Source organism: Musa acuminata, chromosome BXJ3-8 (genome assembly GCF_036884655.1).
Source record: "Musa acuminata AAA Group cultivar baxijiao chromosome BXJ3-8, Cavendish_Baxijiao_AAA, whole genome shotgun sequence".
In the NCBI taxonomy this organism is placed as follows: domain Eukaryota; kingdom Viridiplantae; phylum Streptophyta; class Magnoliopsida; order Zingiberales; family Musaceae; genus Musa; species Musa acuminata.
This window is the reverse complement of record NC_088356.1, coordinates 39,863,091-39,884,171: the sequence shown is the minus strand read 5'-3', so window position 1 is coordinate 39,884,171 and position 21,081 is coordinate 39,863,091. Positions and strand designations below refer to the sequence as shown.

Below are 21,081 nucleotides of genomic sequence, written 5' to 3'. Positions count from 1 at the left end.
AATTCTGTCACGAAGCAGAATTTTCGATCCTGAGATATTATTATTATTATTTTTTGGGGGGGGGGACCAGAGACGATGGCTTTTTCAGTGAATTTTAGAATTGGATCCTTTCTTTTCTTTCTGTTGTTCGCATTCAAACTCCTCGAGCGTCTCTCTCTGGACTTGTACTTCATTAGGAGTCACTGTCTACAAATCTCGAGTGACCTTTCCAGTGGGCGATGAGGGATGGGGCCAGCAGCTCCGGAGTGGGCCCGGTCGCTGGTCCCAGCCTCCCACAGGTCAGTGTAAGTCGTGTGGAAATTTCATGGCTGGACCCAGATTTTTACCCTGCCTTGGGACATGGTGTCCCAGAGAACACAACCTCAAGAATCGTCGGGGTTTAGCTGGTTGTGGTGGTGGTGGATCACATGTCGCTGCTGCCTTGCTGCTTTTGCCTGGGTGGGGAAGAAGATGTCAAGTTTGACAGCTTAAAAGGAGGGCTCCTCGGTACACACACCCCATGCCCTTCTCTTTTAGATCGGACCAAAGCTTTTCTTCCTGTTGTGCATAGTTCTTTTTACCTTTTTTGATTTAAATTTGATAAAAAGGGACGCTCTGAAATAAAAAAAAAAAGATAATTTATTTGGAGAAGAAATTGGCGTTTATTGTTCTCTTACATGTACTTTACAGGGCAATTGAGCGGGTATTAATTAATTAGGGTGACGTGTAACAAACAAACAATGTGTTGGGCCTCTTCCTCTTTTGTAGTCTTCCTAACTTCCAAGCCACAGATCCTAACCTAATGTGCATGTCATCGTGTCCGAATGAAGCGCATGATTCTACACAAGGCAAGAAGAGAACAGGGCACAGAGGGACCTAAAAACAAAGGAGGTCATGCTCTTACTTACCAACTGAGATCATCATCACCAACTTTTTGGTTGATGTTTTGAACTTGGAGAGGTTTGTTTGTATCATTGGCAACCAGTGCACTTTATTTCGAAAAGATAGCAAGCGATTGTATTAGGAGGAGACATCAGCTTCACCTGATTCAAACCTATTTAGTCTTAAGTTTTTGAGTACTCATCTTGAAGTGTTTTTGAGGCTGCTCACTTCACATGTAAAAATTAAATTGATTTCGTGGATACCGCCGCAAAACGAAGGACTGTGACCTGCATCATGGAAACTTTCTGCTGGAAGTCTGCGAGGTAATAGCATCAGTTGACAAACATGAGAAGGTCAGCATTCTGATTATGTCAGGAACAGGCAGATAATGGGCAGAAGTAAATTACCAAAAATATATTCATTAGAAAAGTGTCGTTTTGAGATTAAGGAAAATAAATTCATTGTCGATACCATTTTACTTACCATATTCAAGAATTTCTGTTAAGAAAATAATGACCATATCATTTGAAAGAAGAAGAACGAAAGAACAACGAAAGAATTCAAAATCTATTAAACTCAAGTTCACGTAACTGAGGTATCAGTCTCAGGAAAGTTCTCTCTCAACTTCTGGTGGTCTAGTGAAAAATTGTGCTATGAACATTTAGGAATATTGCTTATGGTGGGAGAGAAAAAAATATATATCAGAAATCAGAAGCGAGCACATACGTTTCATGGCGTATGCCGCTCGACAAATGATTGAATCAAGGGATTCACGAGATCTGGAGCTTCATCCTGCAAAGAAAAAAATGGTTGTCAAGGAGGATGTTGTCAACAGACTTAAATTCAGTGCAACAGAAAGTCGATGAAGAACCTGTGGGCAGTGGCCGACATCGGGGAGGATGACAAAATCCTCTACTACACCAAACTCCGCATACAGTTTTCCAAGTTCAACAGGCTCCCATGGGTCCTTGTCACCCCACGCAACCAAAACCGGACACTGAAGTAAACGAAACAGTACGAGAAAATTATAGTGGTTACGCATTATAAAAAATGACGTGCAGGAAAAAAAGGATACATTGTACAGTGAGAACCTCTTCACTGACCTTCACTTTTGGAAGCAATTCTTCAGGCAGAGGACCACCTGAATAGCAGATGAACTCGAGGAATACATCAGCTGCACCAGGTTCAAGTCCTGGCTGCAGGATAATCTGAACTAGTTCATCTGTCACCATCGATGTGTCATGATAACACTGAAAAGAATCTAGTTAGAACCACTAAAAGAAGACCACCTGCAGATATAGAAACTGCCAAATATAACCTGTGAAATATAGCTAGGATATTTAAATTTTAAAGATTACTGCATCACAAAGGACACCAACTATCAATTTAAGTATGTTTATCAGGGAACAAAGAATATTAGACAAAGACAATAGAGATAATATCTTTATGTTGTCTTTGTATCTCACATATATATAAATAAATATGCATACATACATACATACATACATATATATATATATATACATATATATAAATAAATACACATACATACATACATATACATATATATACATATACATATATATATATATATATAGAAAGAGAGAGAGAGAGAGTCCTAACAAGAGGATCTAGGCCTCAATCCTGACACCTCATGATTAATTGAGGCTTCAGCCTGAAAGTCTATTTGTCGAATATGATCTGCAATGTTTAAATATTAAAACATTTATATTTAAAAGTCATATAACTGGATACATCTTTGGTGTTCATCAAACTAACACAAAATGAATTGTATAAGAAACTAAGCCAATTTAATTAATGATTGAAATGATTGATTCAGATCTAGCTATTATTAGATGAATGAATATATGTAGAAATCCTACTTATTCTGATACTTCTATACTTTCAACCAAATTAAGATACTTTATGCCATTAGAATTAATTATTTTTTCCTTCACTTGATGCATATGTTCTAGATTGTACAAAACCTATAGGTCATCTTAACAGAGCTAATATTCAATTTACAAATTCCATGATTGGTTTCGAGTTTATAGGATTGAGACTCAAGTCTACCATTACAATTCTAGTACAACTCTATCTCTCTCTATGTGTGTGTATGTATATATAGAGTTAAATCATCTATCAGGCATGTCAAAATGAAACGACTAGCTCTATACAACACATTCCCCCAATGCTAAACCAACAAAGTTGACCTTATATTGGGTTTGCTCAACTCTGACCAAACCAACAATCACGAGATAAATGCCACGATGGTGTTTTTTAGGTTGACAATGAGTTAGCTCAAGTTAACAAGAGTCAAATTACTTGGGGAGATGTCGGAAATTTTTTCCTAAAGTACAGTTCAATTGGTATTAAAAAGGTACAATGCACAGATGATGGCATCCCAATTTACCTCTTTAATCACACTTGAGTATCTCAACCTATCTGTCAAAGAATGGGACGGTATTGTGGTGCATGAAGGAAAGGAATTAGGCATGGCAGAAATGGAGGCATTACAGGCTGCTAAGCACTAAAATTTTGCCTTCTCCATGACCCAGAAACGGAATGCTTGAAGAGCAAAGTTAGTGAAATGCTCTATGCTGTTTTTCGAGAAAAAAGTTACTATTTAAGCTGCTGGTTTAATGATATTCAAACTTCAAAGTATTACATTTTTGCTGTATGTGATGCCAGAAAAAGAAATAACAAATTTGTGCCTATTATGTTTTAGAATTCATGTATCTAGCTTAACAATATTAGAACCAAAAATAGAAAACTTAATCATGGTAATAAAATTTAATGTTGTTTAAGATGGACATTAATGTAATGTGAAGTTCTGTCTGAAAAGATCACCTGGCAAAGAATGCTTCTAACAGAGTCTGGCGTGGCAACTGCCTTGAAGAAAAGCTTTCCAACAGCTGTATTCCTATGTCAATAAAATCTCCAATCTTTGAGAGTGATCATGGATCCATGACAAGAAAGAATGAGATTGTTCATGGGCACAAGTATCTACCTCAAAAGGCTCTGAAATGACCTTATAAAAGGTCTTCCATACCAAGGCTGCTTCGTTATATGGAGCAATCTTAAGGAAATATTCAGTAGAATGATACCCTTGCAGATCTGAGGCTGCATAACTGCTGCCTGAAGGCCAACAACTCCTGTGAATATATTTAGCATATAAATAAATTACTAAGATTGGAAATCTCTCCTTCCAAAGGTCCAGCAGGCTATCAAGAAGTATCCATTCTACACCCTTCACCAATATTTTCTAATTCCATCTATATGCCATCCACACGTGAGGGAAAGATTTAAGATTATAATATCATATATCATTCTTATCTATCAGCTTAAGCATATAGATGGAATGGCATCAATTAAAAATTTAAGAAAGATTTCCAAAAAAGATTCTGAAAAGTATTGTAATTGTCTAGTATTTCCACAAAGAAAAATATTGCAAGAAAATCATGAAGAAATGCAAAAAGGAAAAAAAAAATACAACATAACCTCTTTTTGTGGTGCTGCATCAGACTGTAATCACTGATATCAAATAATGATTGCCAAAGACTGATGGACTTAAGACTCACCCCCAATGGAGTTACATATAAAGAATGCTTGATCTTTGACCACATCAGCACAAAAATCATTCAGCTGATCTGCCCATGTCTCAAATGTATAGAACGAATTCACACCAATCTCACGTGGATTTGGCTTATCAGAATAACCATAACCAATTAGATCAATTGAATAAACTCTATTTGATTTTGCAAGGACAGAAATATTTTTTCTCCAGTGGTCACTGCAAAAGGAGACTCACATCAACAATTTTATCTGAAGACATTGTATTCAAAAGCAGAAAGATAGTTCGAAAATCCAATCAATTTTTTAATGCTTCTAAAATAGCTAAACATTATAGAAATTATAGAATGATTCAATAACAGAGGTGAGCATGAGGCAATCCTGCACATGTATGTCATTGCACATAGAAATCAATGTTGCTCAATTGAACTCAACAATGGCAAATATTATATTATGTTTCATCACTTCCAACCTGCAAAACCAATAAATTTAAATATCCACAAATGAAACAGAGTCCTTTTCTTGGCTATTTTGAAATGGCTCCATTAATATCAGTTGTTTCTATTTGATCTTGTTAATGTAACCAAATTAAACTTAGGTTTCCATTGATCCTCTATATCGGAACTAGTTTATGAAAACTGAAAAAAAAAAAATCTCTTCACCTCTTTGTTGTCATTATCAAGCCATCTCTTATTGGATGTACTAAATCTCTTAAGTATGCCATGCAAGATGAAACTACAAACCTTCCATGAACTTGATTATTTCATTTTTGGTGATTCTGGTGCTACTGAATATCCACCTTTATGTAACTAGTCTGCGTAATAAAGTACAATGTCTCCATTTATAGAGATGCTGCATGGAGGTCTACTCACAAAAGATATTTCCTTTATGGCTCAAGATCTACAAATCCTGTCTTGAGATACATCCTCATTTTATGTGAGGTGGTGGATATGGTTGCTCATAGCAGAAATTAATCGAACACAATCTTGTAAAATGTCAATGTTCGCTTAATCTGTAGGAATGCAGAAGATGAGAGAGAGAGAGAGAGAGAGAGGAGGGGGGGGGGTGGTTTGGGGTTGGAGGGTGTTGTAGAGCCCATAGTAGCAGGCTATGCATCATCATATGCATGCAGTCACGTGAGCTCACAAAGATAGATGTGTACAGCATACATATCAAACATGACAAATGCATATACAAGAATCCATATAGGATTCGTAAGCTTCTGCAGGTGCAAAAGAATTAAATTTTAACATGGAAAATGAAACAAGCAGTGGATACATCAAGAAGACCATGGAGCTCGAGTGAAAAATTTTACAATCTGAGACAATAATTTATCATGTGATCATTGTCTAAAGCAATATGTGCACAAAAATACCTATGGCATCTAGTTGTCTGCAAACGGAAACCAAATCATATATGATATACACCTGTTTGCCCCAAAACCATGAATTAGAACTAATGATGGGCCTGTATCTCCAGCAGACTGATAACGAACACGATAACCTCGCCAATTCCACATTCTGTAAGACAGAAGATAATGAAAATCAGACATCATAGATAAACAACAAATTTATGCTTGCGAGCTGTTCCCACTGTTCTTTTATACTTTTTTCCTCAAAGAACTTGGATGAAACCAAGCCGTAAAAAAGAAAACATGTATAGACAGGTCAGTAATATATTTTTTTCTAAATCTTTATAGACAGGTAGAGACATCATAACCTGTGTTATATTTGCACAATATTTAGGAATGTTTGACAGTTACTGAGAGAATTTGATTTACCAGTCCTTCATTTTTCTTATTTATAAATTTCAAGCAAGTATGTACGTCCAACATGCAAAAGAAAGAAAAAATGAGTAGACACGAGGATTTTCCTGTGTCAAAAATGAATATTAATAAGTCGTTGATGTCCTTACACACCCGGCCAACAATTTGTTTTTCCTTGAGATTCCCTCAAACAGGGCAAATCAAGAAGGCTGTAACCAACATGATTCAACCTTTAACCTGAGATACTCTCACATTGTCATGGGACAAACTGAGACACAACCGAACACACCCAAGTGCAATGTTGTCAACAAATTATTATTCAATCAAATGGTTATAACTAAAGGTTAACCTCAAAATCCCCGGAAAACACATACGGCAGTAGTAGTTAGGGGGAATTATAAAAGCATGTTCATGCTTAAGCGGGCTATAAACATGACTGCGCATGTCGCTTATACAATGACAGGTTTATTAAGATTGCATAGCCAGGTGTGAACTGATCATAGGACAGCATCTTCATATACGCCATAAAATGATTTTGGAAAAATTAAATATTCCACTTGTTATATAACAAATGAAAAATTGTTTTAGGAATGGATAGTTTAACATAGGATGAGAGAGTTAATTGCTTGTGTTGCTTAATTTTGACGACTAACAACACAGTTCAGGTGATCATGTTACTCAAATATCCTTCGAAACAAAACACAAGCGTTCAGGGCAAGAAGAAAGGAAATAACCTTAGGAATCATTCCATTTAGAAGATATATCCCAATTATTCAACTAGATTGAAGAAAAGGACTAATGCATTTACTTTACGGAAAGATAGCTAAATAGAGGCTGGAAATTAATTATCTCTCTTGCTGCAACTTGGTCTAACTCTGAAATCTACAAGCATAATTGAGGTGCACAATATATTCCTATAAAAAAGGAAATTACATCTTTGTTCATCCAACATCAGTTGATAAAAAACAAAACCAAAGAATAAAGGAATTCAAGAAGGAATTACCCGGTGCGAACTTCGGGTTCTTGGGCGGTGGCAGCGGCAACCACGAGATCAGACGGTCGCTTCGCTGAGCCGATCTCTTTCGGCGAATCCGTTAAGCAGCGAATGTGGCGGTACCCAATTGGACCGAACCGAGGGGAGGCGAGACGTTTCGGCATCGAGATGGCTTTCATGCGGCCGGAGTCGAGGCTAGCTCCGCGGTTGCGACGAGGACGAGGACGGGAATTGGAGACGGGTAGGGAAGGAGAGCCGAGGCTCGCCATGATCGTGTCGCCCTTCTCTCTCTCTCTCTCTCTCTCTCTCGTTTCGGGTTTGGAGCGACCGAAGGTGGGAAAGACGCTTGGCGTTCCGAGCAGCACGGAATAATAGCTTGAGATTTGCTGCTTGACGCAGAACAGCAAGCGCGATCATGGACGGGTCAAAAAAGCATCAAAATTCGGGCTATGACGGCGATTGATCCAAAGGACTGGATCATGTTGCAATGCCGAAAGCTGTAGCCAACTTTAGCATCAGATCTCTAATATTATTATATTTAAAAAATAAAATATTTAATATATTTTTCTATTTTACTGAAAAAATATCATATAATTTTAGTGATGAAACGAAATATTATTTAGTGATAAATCGAAATGATATAAAGTTAGTAAAGAAGAAATAAGGTTAAATATTTTACTTTCATAAGTATATATATTTTTAATTTAATTTTTAAAAATATAAAATTTAAGATATTAAAACTAATTAATTACAAGATATAATCTATATAATTAACCTCCTATTTTATCATAAAATACTCTATATTAAATTAATAAATGAACATTATTTTAGCTACTTCGATTTTTATCATATATTATAATTTTATTGCTTCTAATAAATGACCTTACTACATTCTAAATTTAAATTCAGTCACGTTTGGTCTTATTATAATTTAAGATAGTATAATATAATCATATTCAAATATTATTTGTAGAAATGTTGATACTCCCAACGGCGGTGGATATAGAGACGTTCATAACAATAGAAATGTATAAGAAAAATCCCATAAATTTCATAGGGCACATATGAATCTCAAATCTCACAGCATGACAACAGAAGCCTTCTTTTCTCAATCAGCCGGTTGTAAAACGTGTCACAAATGGATCCCATGATCTTTCATCACTACTTTTGTGACTATTTAACGTAATCGCAATCCATTCAGTGCTATATCAGCATATCTATCCTTCATACGATTTAATGTAACAAAAGCAAGCTTCTTCCACAAACGATAATTTAAATAGCGTTTAACAACCACGATTTAAATTCGACAGCTGAAACATGCAACACAAAAGCAAGACAACATAGGAGTAGTAGCAACTAGAGATGCATAAATGCATGATGATAGAACACAAGCAAACACTAAGAAGCAATCAAACATGCTTAGAAATCTTCTCCCTCCTCGTCATCATCTGCACCTTCTGCTCCAACCTCCTCGTAGTCCTTCTCGAGAGCAGCCAAGTCCTCCCGGGCTTCCGAGAACTCACCTTCTTCCATTCCCTCACCCACGTACCAGTGGACGAATGCACGCTTTGAGTACATCAGGTCGAACTTATGGTCGATACGTGAGAACACCTCAGCAACAGCAGTATTGTTGCTGATCATGCATACGGCACGCTGCACTCGAGCTAAATCGCCTCCAGGGACCACTGTCGGTGGCTGATAATTTATCCCACACTTGAAACCAGTAGGGCACCTTCACAAAACATCATCAATATGGTCAATTAAGAAGCCCCATAACGCAAATTAGACTAATAAAAGGTATAGCGGCTGATTACCAGTCGACAAATTGGACAGTCCTCTTTGTCTTGATGGTCGCGACAGCAGCATTCACATCCTTGGGCACGACATCCCCACGGTACATCAGACAACAAGCCATATATTTACCATGCCTAGGGTCACATTTTGCCATCATGCTTGATGGCTCAAACACTGCATTTGTGATTTCAGGGACAGATAGTTGCTCATGGTATGCTTTCTCAGCAGAAATAACAGGGGCATATGAGGAGAGCATAAAATGGATTCTAGGATAGGGCACAAGATTGGTCTGGAATTCTGTAACATCCACATTAATAGCTCCATCAAACCTCAAAGAAGTGGTTAAAGAGGATATGACTTGAGATATCAACCGGTTCAAGTTGGTGTAAGTTGGCCTCTCAATATCTAGAGACCTCCTGCAGATATCATAAATGGCTTCATTGTCTAAAAGAACTGCAACATCTGTGTGTTCAAGCAAGGAATGGGTGGAAAGCACACTGTTATATGGCTCCACAACAGCTGTAGAGACCTACAGCAAGAAATATCACAGGTAAGTCCAGATCATGAGACAAACAGAAAAGTAAGATTTTTCTCAACGCATCTAAGAAGATGTGCACAACTTCCTATCGCCATACAGTTCCCAGCTAAAAACATTGAACGCCTACAAAATTTGTGGGTGTACATAAGCAAATGCCAATGGGACCATTTGTCCTGGATATCAACTTGTTTTTATTTCATGGTTGTTGATAGAACTTTGCTTCAACAGAACGTACAAGGCCTAAGCTGAAATGCAAGTTCTAAAGTAATTAGTAAAGGACCAATTAGCGCAAAATTCAGAAAGATATACAGCTTACTAAATCAATTTCTGAATAAGAAATATTATTTGATAAATTTTCTGGAATCTTTTGGAACTTCTTAGGAATTTCAATAAACTTAGTGCTCTAATAGTCAACTAAGCCTGTCAAATTATGGTTTGTAGTCAGACATGATTTTACCTCAATATATGCATCCTACCAGACCATCATATGGACTAAAGTAAAACTTGGCAAATTTCTCAGAAAATTTATAGATCTGACATATCAAACTAATGCGTTTGATATTATGCTTTTTGAACCAGGTTGACCAAATCAAAGCATTTTTTCCACAGCATCCTCCAAGAATCAAAATTTTACTTGAAGATCACAAAGATCAACAACAAAACGAGCAATTTGACATGAACTGAAAGCAAACTATCTTCACAGCTTGGTGCTACCTGAGGAGAAGGATAAATGGTGAAGCCGAGCTTTGACTTCTTTCCGTAATCCACAGACAACCGTTCTAGCAGCAAGGAACCCAAACCAGATCCAGTTCCACCACCAACAGCATTGAAGACCAAAAATCCTTGCAAACCAGTGCAGTTGTCTGCTAGTTTTCTAACTCGATCAAGGCAGAGATCAACAATTTCCTTCCCAACTGTAGTTCATTACCAAGAACCAAGATCAAAACCTAAACTCAGGATCTGAATAATAATTCCTTAATTTTAAAAGAAAAGTATCAGCTACCTGTATAGTGACCCCGTGCAAAGTTATTTGCGGCATCCTCCTTCCCAGAGATGAGCTGTTCTGGATGGAAGAGCTGGCGATATGTCCCAGTTCTCACTTCATCGATGACAGTGGGCTCAAGATCCACAAAGATGGCCCTTGGGACATGCTTGCCAGCACTGGTCTCACTGAAGAAGGTATTGAACGCATCTGTTGCAACTCCCACCGAAGAATCACTGTGGAAAAGGAAGTACATATCAGTCGTAACCAAGCAGATCATAAGATCAGAGCAAGCACTTGCAGCTTTAAAGATTTATGAGGCAGAATCACTGCCCATTAGATCTAGTAGAAGTATCTGTCTCATCAAACATCGAAAAGAAGCCTGACCACGGATCAGATCAATACCCTCCGTTACAGTTACGGATCTAAAGATCAACGAGGAAAGATCAATAACCTCTGTTAGAGTCACGGAAAACAAGTACTCAAAAGAGGACATACCTTTACTCCTAAGAACTACAATTATTAGTCCCCATGAAGCATCATGAAAGCCATGGATGACCTCAAAACTCACCATTACTGAATCACACACTTAATATAGTATGAAAAACACCATACAGTATAGATCTTTGTCCACCGCTCTCCATATTAACTTCGATTTCTGAATCGCAAATCAATAAAAAATATCTTTGGCCTAGAGTTCGTTCTTTTCTCTTTTTAACATACGAGAACCCCCAAAGGGAATCTGAGCCAAACAATCAATAGATCTGGCGCCATACAACCAATATGATGAGGTCAACCATGAAGTAGAAAAAAAAAACGTAAATCAAACAAAAAGTGGAGAACTTTTCGATTTCAACAAAAGAGATCACAAAAAAACATTGTTAACGGGACTTTCGATGAAAACGAAATGAGGTCGGAGATCTAGTAAACAGGTATATATCAAATAATAAAACAAAAAAAAAATGAAGTTAACTTTCCCCTAAAAGAGAAACTATTACGAAAGAAAAATAGCGATCACGAACAAATAATACCATACAAAAGGGGGAATTTTGGTGAGACAAAAATGAGGCTAATGATGCAGCTATCAAGTATAAATAAATATAAAAACAAAAAAGGAAGTTTTTTTCCCAAGAAGGAGTCTTATTAACAAATGCTTGCGATCACAAACAAGGATTAGCAACAAAAGGCAAACATTCGGCGGGGGTTAAAGAAGACATGGTCTGAAGAGAGAGACCTCGGCATGATGCCATCGGGCTGGATGCCGTGCTCGAGGCAGTAGAGCTCCCAGCAGGCGTTGCCCACCTGGATGCCGGCCTGCCCGATGTGGATGCTTATGATCTCCCTCATCTTCCTCGAGATCTCTCTCTACGTCGCCCGCTTGCAAAGGTCGAGCTTTGTCTGGGTAGGAGGACGAAGAAGAAAGGGTAGATCTGGTTTGGCTCTCGAGGGCTGGGGGTGACTTGATTGATATGGTATGCGGAAGGCGGAGCGACGGGGGAAGACAAAAGCGGGCGCGGGGCCCGCCTTCTCCGGTGGGCCCCGCTGTTTGGACGGCTGTCATCTTCCCAAGAACAAGTCAAGTCTACCCTCACTCATGTATATGTGGGTCAAATTGCATATATATCCCTCTAAAGTCAATAATATTTTTTATTTATCCCTACAAATTATACTTACCCCATATATATATATATATATATATATATATATAGAGAGAGAGAGAGAGAGAGAGAGAGAGAATGTGTGTGTATATTTCTAGCAAAATCTGAAATGTATCTTTATAAAACTTTGAGCAAGAATATTATACTTATTTATTTTGTTAATATAATTAAATATTTAGTAATGTTATTGGTAGTGTTTAACATGGGTTTTTAGGTTTTTTCCTTCTATGATATATATTGTATATTTATAAAATTATTATTTTCAAATCTTGTAAATGATAAATGATCATTTGTCTATTTGAATAGACCTCCCATGGTCTTAATTTCCTTACTCTTCAATTGACATAGAATTACATATATATTTATTATATATTTTATGTGATAATAAAATAATAATATCATAATATCTCGATTATCAAAAATAGATTATATGATATAGCTCCATATAAATTAATATTCTTACTTAAATAAAAAATATATAATTTTTTATTTACATTAAAAATCTTAACTTTTCTGACTATTTTTAGCATGTAAGCTTTGTTTTTGACTATTCATTTTTAATTCACAATGAAATTGGAAATCATGAAGCTTATGAGAACTGTGAGGATGTATATGTAATTGAAGATAACTACAAAGGGCAGCATGCAAGAAGCCCTTCCTCCATTTATCCAAGGCTAGTATGGGTATTATACGGAAGACACGTACATGTGCCGGTTAATTGCCGCTCCTCTGGCAACGAAGCCCCGAGCAGTGCACGTGACCGCGACCCGTCGCTGAGCTGTTGCGATCTGTCGCTGCCTTCGCAAGCCTACGCTACCGTTGTGGCGCAGCATGTGATGTCTTCGCTGTCGCCATCAATCAATGCATCGGTGGTCCGTCGGTCCATCCGAGCCGTCCATTGCCCCCGCGACATCCGTCACGGCGTGGGCGCGATGATATTTGAGTAGGTGGGAGAAAGGATCATGGACAGATCGGACGGCTCGGATTCGATTTGAAGCGTCGGTGCCTTGATGTACTCCTTCGATTTTTATGGAGCCTCTGTCGGCGCAGATCTATGCGCCGTGGTCGTATTATTTCTTTGTTATAATTAATATTTAGTCGTGTAAATAATTTAATTAATTAAAATATATAATATTCAAACTGTAAGAATATACGAAAGAGATTGATCGATCACTCTACTACTTTTACATAGGTAAATGAATTAGTTATTTCATTAGATCAGTTCATGATAAATGATATTAGAGCCACATTAAATGAAATCACTATGACAGACATTATGTGCATAATCCAAGGTTTGAAGCTTAAGTTGGTGTAAATGTTTGGTGGATATATTACAAGTAACTTGGTTTACAGATTTATGACAAGTGATTTTTATTTAACAATTTTAGGGATCATTTTTTCTAAGATGATTTTTTATTTTGATGAATTCATGAAAAAGAAAATTCCTTTTTTACCCAATACTTGAAATACTCTTCTTATCTTTTGTTCTTGCTATGGACCATTTCATAGGATGATTTAATCAAGTTGTAATATTTTTATATATTATATTATAATACTTTTAGTAATATAGAAATATTATAATGTAATATAAAAATATTATAGTAGAATATTATATTATAATGTTAATAGTGTTTTTATATTATCACAGTGTGTTTTCAGTAATAATAGGAAAGCACTAAAAATAACATAATGTTTTTGTTTTAAATAATATTAGAAAAATATGATGACACTGTGTGGAAATATTATAATAGAATATTTTTGTGTTATGTAAAAACACTATAATTAAATTGGTTCACTTTTGGGTTGGTCAATCAATATGAAAAAAAAGAAAAAAAAGAAGATAAATGCAAATGACTTGTTCAGGATAAATTATTATTTAAAATTATATTTAATAATCAAAATGATAATTAACTAAGAAGATTAACTATAATTAATTATATGCAAATCATTAAGGTAAATAATTTCAATTTAGGGAGCAAAATATTCAAATGACTTGTGCTGAAGTCATACATATCTGTATGATCGCAATTTTGCCATTAATTGTTGACTTGAGATTCATTTGGTCAAACCAAACAAAACCCGACTTCAAAATTCCCGCCAGGAAACGTTGCCTTCGTCTTCTCTCGACTCCGGCGCTGCTCCGCGTCCTCCTCGCCAGAGCCTCCTTCACCAACCTAACACCCACCTTGTTCTTCTCTTCCTTCAAGCCCACCCTCTCTCTCTCTCTCTCTCTCTCTCTCTCTCTCTATCTCTCTCTCTCGTTGTAAATATATTTCTGATATGATGATTGGCCTGAGATGGAGCAGCGCCATCCATCACTCTTTTTCCTTGCATCACTCTCTTCTTCGATCCCTGTCTAATTTCCCCCTTCCTGTGAGCTCGTATCCAGCAAATGATCTCTCTCGCTACACCGCCAGGATCCAAGATTTGTGTCGCCTCGGCTACGTAAGCGAAGCACGTAGCGTGTTCGATACGATGCCCCACAGAGACACCATCACCTGGAACTCCATGATCTTTGGCTACTCCCTCAACGGCATGATGGATGATGCCCGGAGGCTCTTTGACGCCTTTGCTGGAAGGAACACACGGACGTGGACCATCTTGGTTTCTGGTTATGCCAGAAGTGGCTGCCTCGAGGAGGCCCAGCTCCTCTTCGACTTGATGCCCGAGCGCAACACGGTTTCCTGGAACGCTTTGATTAGTGGGTATGCACAGAATGGGTATGTCGGCATGGCTCGGCGTCTCTTCGATACGATGCCGATGCATGATATTGCATCGTGGAATGCTATCATCACTGGGTACTGCCATGCTCATCAGATGGTTGAAGCGAAGGAATTGTTCGAGCAGATGCACATGAAGGACTTGGTTTCTTGGACGGTGATGATTTCTGGGTATGTTATGGTTAATGAACATGGAAAGGCTTGGCGGACTTTCCTTAGGATGCATCGGGAAGGAGTGAGACCGGACCAGTCTAATTTCACGGCCGTTATCTCTGCAGTTGTGGCTCTTGGCAATCTCAAGCTGCTCGAAAACCTACGTACTTTGGTGATCAAGACGAATTTCGAAGGGGATGTGGTAGTGGGAACAGCTATTCTGAATGCTTACACGAAGGATGGCGGAGGGTTGGATGAAGCAGTGAAGTTCTTTGAACAAATGCCAGAGAGGAATGAGTACTCTTGGTCCACGATGATTGCTACCTTTGCACATACTGGGCTGTTGGATGATGCCATCTCTATTTACGAGAGGGATCCTGTGAAGTCCCTTGCCTCCCAAACTGCAATGTTGACTGGCTATGCTCAGAATGGCAGGATAAGTGCAGCAAAAATCCTTTTTGAACAGATTCCCAATCCTAGTGTGGTTTCTTGGAATGCTATGATTGCTGGGTATGCACAGAACAATATGTTAGATGAAGCAAAGCAGTTGTTTCATAGGATGCCCATGAGGAATGCAGTCTCATGGTCTGCGATGATTGCTGGTTGTGCGCAGAATGGAGAGAATGAAGAAGCTCTGCATCTTCTGTCGGAACTTCATAGGCTTGGGATGTTGCCCAGCCTTTCAAGTTTGACCAGTGGTTTCTTTGCCTCTGGTAATATTGGAGCTCTTGAGTTTGGCAGACAACTACACTCGCTTTCTCTAAAAGCAGGTTCTCAGTTCAATTCTTATGTTAACAATGGTTTAATTACCATGTATGCCAAGTGCAAGAACATTGAAGCTGTGTCTGGCGTTTTCCGGTGGATGAAAGCAAGAGATACTGTCTCCTGGAATTCTTTGATAACTGCTCTTTCTCAGAATAACATGATGGAGGATGCACGAATTGCTTTCGATAAGATGTCGAAGCGAGATGTTGTGTCTTGGACTGCCATTATATCTGCATATGCACAGGCTGAAAATTGGAATGAAGCTTTGAAACTCTTTCTCAAAATGTTAAACGAAGGAATACTACCCAACTCTCTGACGATTACTAGTGTTCTTAGTGCTTGTGGGAGTTTGGCTGCCACAAACCTTGGCCGACAGATCCATGGCCTTACATTTAAAATGGGCTATGATCTGGAACTATTTGTTGGCAATGCTTTGATTACAATGTACTTTAAGTGTGGCTGTGCAGATTCGTTTTGGGTCTTCTATGAGATGTTTGAGTGTGATATAGTTACATGGAACTCAATGCTTGCAGGATGTGCTCAACATGGTCTTGGAAGGGAGGCCGTGGAGATTTTTGAGCAAATGAAGTCTGAACAAGTCCTTCCAAATGCAGTGACATTCTTAGTGCTCTTATGTGCTTGTAGCCATGGCGGCTTAGTTGATGAAGGATGGCACTATTTCAAGTCAATGAGCAAAGTTTATGGAATCATGCCATCAAGAGAGCATTATGCTTCTATGGTTGATCTTCTAGGGCGGGCTGGTTACTTATCTGAAGCTGAGGAGTTCATAGAGAACATGCCCATCGAGCCAGACTCTGTGGTTTGGGCTGCACTTCTTGGTGCGTGCAGAATCCATCAGAATGTGGAACTTGGTCGGAGGGTCGCTGAGAGACTGTTTGATATGGATCCACAAGATTCAGGTAACTATGTCTTACTCTCTAACTTATATGCATCTCTTGGGTTGTGGGATGAAGTTGAAGAAGTCAGAAAGTTGATGATAGATCGACATGTGATAACAAGGCCAGGTTACAGTTGGACTCAAATAAAGAAAAAGATTAAATCTGTCACTGGGAATATACAGCAGGAACATATTGGCGTGATTTATGCTACTATGAAAGAATTTTACAATAACATGAAAGATCCAGGTTATGACTCTGATTTGAAATCCCTTAAATATGATGCGGAAGAGGAGGAGGATGCGCATCTCTACCACAGTTGACTTAGAGGTTACTATTGGCCAAGTTTCACTAAGTCGTGTACAAAAAGATCAGTGAAATGAGTAAGAAATAGCCCTATATTTTGTAGAAAATGCACTAAGAATTGCTACTGGCAGCAACAACAATACCAAAAGGAGAACACTACTGATAAGATCATATAGTTCTTTTTATTTTATAAGCTATGATGCAGAATTTCTAGCTTTGTGGGTGGAGATATTTTTAACTTTGGAAACACCCAAAAAGAAACAGAGTGATATTGCCTCATGGCATCCCTTTCTTTCTCAAACTCGAAGTCTTTGATCTGTATGTAAGGAGGCAAGAGTATGGTTTCTGATGGTTGAAGGCCAAGCCTATTTGCAAATTTCTCCTCCGCCTTTCACCTTCTCCTCCTCTGCTTCAAATTTGTTTTTGCAATCTCCTACTTCAGACAATCTCTGTTCAGAAGGATTCTTCAATGTTGTTTGAAGATACTTGGAAATGCTATACAGTTTACTGGCATTACTTTGAAAGCTCTATCTCAGTGAGCACCATACAGTTGTCTTACTGGATACTGCCCTCTCAACAGCTAAGCTTATGGTGCATCCTTCGCATAACTATTTCTCATTTACATTGCAGACTTATATTGTGATATTATTTATTTGTTTTCTTATGGTAATAAAGATTTTTGGCTGTCATTTGTAATACCCATGAATTTGAAGTGCTTGTCGATTTGAATTTTGACATCCTCTGAGCTCAATCCATGGTTTATTCAACATGTCTTTGTTGGTATGTCGAAAATTTTATTCGATCATTTCCAATTCGAGGAGACAACATCTGTTGGTTTATTAATGAGATTTCTTGCTGTAGACATTACTAACGTTAGGAGACTGGTCATTTGGAATTACATTGGTTGAGACTTGACACTTACAAAGTTGAGTCTTAAATGTAATTAGGAATTAACTTATTTCATGAAATTCCTGATGACCAATGACTCCAAAGAAGTAGCTTATTCTGTCTTGCCTTTACAAGCATTTGTAGAAATCCTTCTTTGTTATTGATTTAATGTCATAATAGTTACACCCCAGTGAAATCCTAGGAAATTGCAGTGTAAATTGTCTTCCTTGGAACAATGTCAAGGTAAGTCACTAGTACGAATACATCAGTAAGATTTTGTGGCAGGTTTACTGGATTAACAAGTTGTACCTTCTTAAGTTTCAAATGAGAATATTGGAAAATTTAATTGTTTTTCTTTATTTGAATTAGATTCAGATTAGTGTAACCCTCAAGGCTGCATCTGCGACATCCATAATTTGCACATTACTTCTATTAGAACCATATTCTTAATTAATAAGATCTGAAACCTGTTCTTGACCATTGATCATGTCTTTCTTTGATTGCCACCTTAATTAAGTCTTTACTCTTTCACTACCTTGTCACCATAAGCTACACCTTGACCACCTTAAACATTTTACTCCATCTTCTCCTTACTATTTGAGACATTATAATTGCAATGTTATCGTATTATTCCTAGTAATGCCAGATATCTGTTCCACTTCTCAACATCTTTCTGCTACAGATATTTTACTAGACACCTCACCTAACAGCCAACATTCCATTTCCTAAAGAATTGACAGAGCACTTTCGTTTCTAGATATCATGCTAAAATATCTAGTCAAAGTTTTCTACGAGTGACCCTTCTGTTAAATTATTTTGTTTAGATGCAGTTGGGCTGTTTGTTCGTTTTTCTTGCTTATTTTTGGTGAAGTTGCAACTCCATACTTGATTAGTCTCATTTAATTTACAATCATGAACTTTTTTACCCAGATAATGATGTTTTCGTTAGTTTAAGAGATGGATATGTAAGGTATAGACCTTTACTTATGCCTGCAGATCTTGAATATGCTTAGTAAACTCATTTGTAGTTATTGCAGACTGGTGAGAGCCCAGTGCTGACCCTTGTGACTTTATTTGTTCCTTTCCTTTATCCTATGTGCTGCCCTATACAATGATATTGCTTATGACTTATGTAATTGATGATCTTTTTTAAAGCTAGTACCAATGTTAGTTACTCCCCATCTGTTTTTTCATGTTTAACAGGCACCACCACCTAGTAGTCCTCATCTTCTGTGTATTTCAGTTTATACAATTGGACATTTTTATTTTCATACCTAGTTATAAGGTAGTCTCCTTTGTTTATACATTATTTGCCATAACTTAGACCTTGTCAAATCTGTAGTCAGTAAAATCAATTCACTATCTCTCATGCACTTTTACATGTAGTAGTTTTTATATAACGTCCTAAAAGCACTATGAGGTTTTTTCTTTTTTGATATTCACATATCTAAGGCCTATATATGTCATGATGAGTCTCTGTTGGAAGTGGATAATGGATTTTGTTGTGATATAAGGTTTGACAGACTTTCTTATAAAAACTCGGGCCTAAGCTTTCTTGGGCCATGTAGCTAAGATCCTTTTATCCAAACAACTGGGATAATATGTTGGGTTGGGTCACCGAAGCTACGAGATATATATTTTCTGATCTTATCAACCTTTGGTACCTCAAAATTACAAAATATGAGATATGAAAATCAGCCAAATCTTTTAGATCTGAATTCTGATCCTTTTCTTTTTCTCCACTCTATTTGTCTTGCCTTTTTATGCATTTACCATGCCCTGAAGCTTTTGTTGTCCTTAACGTAGCTAATTCATATGGTTTTTCTTGCTGCCTTTACATCAACAGTGATCCTCACTTTGTTTTGTTTTTAACTTTCAACACATTAATATATTCATATGATATGCCATGGTGGTCAAATTTAGGGAATTCCTAAAAGTTCTAACCATCTAATATTCGAAAGCTAGAGGTACCAGCTAAGCTGCCACTTTATGTTGTCTGCAGAAAGGAAATGAACAATGCTATTTTAGTCAAAGCAAGCACTTATTGTATAAAAAACACACTTATCTCTTTTCCTGAGCTCTAATAAACTATGCAAAAATTCCAGAGGATGTCATCACAAAATAAAAAGAGAAAAGAAGACAAGGTGAAGCAGCTGAAAGTGCAAGCAGCAGGTTGAGGTAGCTCAACCTTTCTACTGGGGCAAATGCAGATGGCTGATGGCAAATCACCCACTTCATGGTCAGATAACAAAGTTCACGTCAGAAAATGCACAGAACAAATGCCAACATCTCAAAAGCTGTCCTTTGTTTGAAATGCAAATTTTATGGATGCTGTCCTTCTTTCTTGCTCTGGAAAGTCTATTTCGATGCATTTTAGCATGCTATACTGGTATTACAATGTGTTATTTCCACAAAATTTTAGGATTTAAATCTTGCACAGCTTAATTTTGATTATTCATTCATGAAGGTTCCTCACAAAACTAATTATGTGATCTCATTATTGTGATGTGGAAATATACTTTCAGGAAAATGATAGATCAGCCACTTCAGTGCCCAAGAAAAAGAAGGTTGAGCTAATGTTTCAATTTGTTTCTGATGAGCAGTAGTCCATCTTAAGTGATGGATAGGATCCGTGCAAAAATGTCACGTACCCAAGTTGGCTATCTAAATGCTGGTCTCTGATAGCTAATCCAATCAAGGTACCTGTTCAAGTTGATCAGTGAGCTGCCTTCACTGGTGTCACATTGCTGTAAGTAATAGTGGATTTCTCCATTACATAGTAACTTTTATGTCTGTGATTGCTCGAATTTGTAACAAGTTATTGTTATATCATTGACTTGTTGTACCAAAATCACCAATTACTTGTTTACTCTGTCAACAACATGTTTAAGTATTGTTTTTTGACATCATGCATTGGTACTTCAATCTTAGGCGGTGAAGAAATGGAGTTCTGTGGCTCGAAGACCTGATAGTACATATTAACTTTTATGTCTGTGATTGCTTGAATTTGTAACAAGTTATTGTTATATCATTGACTTGTTGTACCAAAATCACCAATTACTTGTTTACTCTGTCAACAACATGTTTAAGTATTGTTTTTTGACATCATGCATTGGTGTTTCAATCTTAGGCGGTGAAGAAATGGAGTTCTGTGGCTCGAAGACCTGATAGAGCCAAGGTGAAAAAGG

At 37.5% G+C, this 21,081-nt stretch overlaps 3 protein-coding genes across 4 annotated transcripts; 1 reads left to right on the top strand and 2 right to left on the bottom strand.

The window, feature by feature from the left end:
* Positions 1-1,042: 1,042 nt before the first annotated feature.
* LOC135645171 (pheophytinase, chloroplastic-like) lies at positions 1,043-7,534 on the bottom strand. Of its 2 annotated transcripts, XM_065163299.1 has the most exons (9): positions 7,203-7,534; positions 5,862-5,954; positions 4,443-4,654; positions 3,872-4,016; positions 3,712-3,784; positions 1,965-2,111; positions 1,733-1,858; positions 1,588-1,653; positions 1,043-1,177 (listed from the first exon to the last, which is right to left on the bottom strand). In XM_065163299.1, the coding sequence occupies exons 1-8, from the start codon at positions 7,460-7,462 to the stop codon at positions 1,591-1,593; spliced, it is 1,119 nt and encodes a 372-aa protein (XP_065019371.1). In that variant the 5' UTR covers positions 7,463-7,534; the 3' UTR covers positions 1,043-1,177; positions 1,588-1,590. The 2 variants fall into 2 exon arrangements, with proteins under 2 accessions (XP_065019371.1, XP_065019370.1); XM_065163298.1 differs by lacking the exon at positions 1,043-1,177 and having other exon boundaries at positions 1,407-1,653.
* Positions 7,535-8,432: 898 nt separating this feature from the next.
* Positions 8,433-11,965, bottom strand: LOC135645187 (tubulin alpha-3 chain-like). The gene is made up of 5 exons (XM_065163339.1): positions 11,742-11,965; positions 10,529-10,743; positions 10,240-10,439; positions 9,008-9,516; positions 8,433-8,925 (listed from the first exon to the last, which is right to left on the bottom strand). Exons 1-5 carry the CDS (start codon positions 11,852-11,854, stop codon positions 8,613-8,615), a joined length of 1,350 nt encoding a protein of 449 aa, XP_065019411.1. The 5' UTR covers positions 11,855-11,965; the 3' UTR covers positions 8,433-8,612.
* A 2,255-nt stretch (positions 11,966-14,220) lies between these two features.
* On the top strand, positions 14,221-20,882 carry LOC135645922 (pentatricopeptide repeat-containing protein At4g02750-like). Its single transcript, XM_065164826.1, has 4 exons — positions 14,221-17,596; positions 19,999-20,282; positions 20,419-20,642; positions 20,825-20,882. Exon 1 carries the CDS (start codon positions 14,446-14,448, stop codon positions 17,020-17,022), a length of 2,577 nt encoding a protein of 858 aa, XP_065020898.1. The 5' UTR covers positions 14,221-14,445; the 3' UTR covers positions 17,023-17,596; positions 19,999-20,282; positions 20,419-20,642; positions 20,825-20,882.
* The last annotated feature ends 199 nt before the right edge of the window (positions 20,883-21,081 follow it).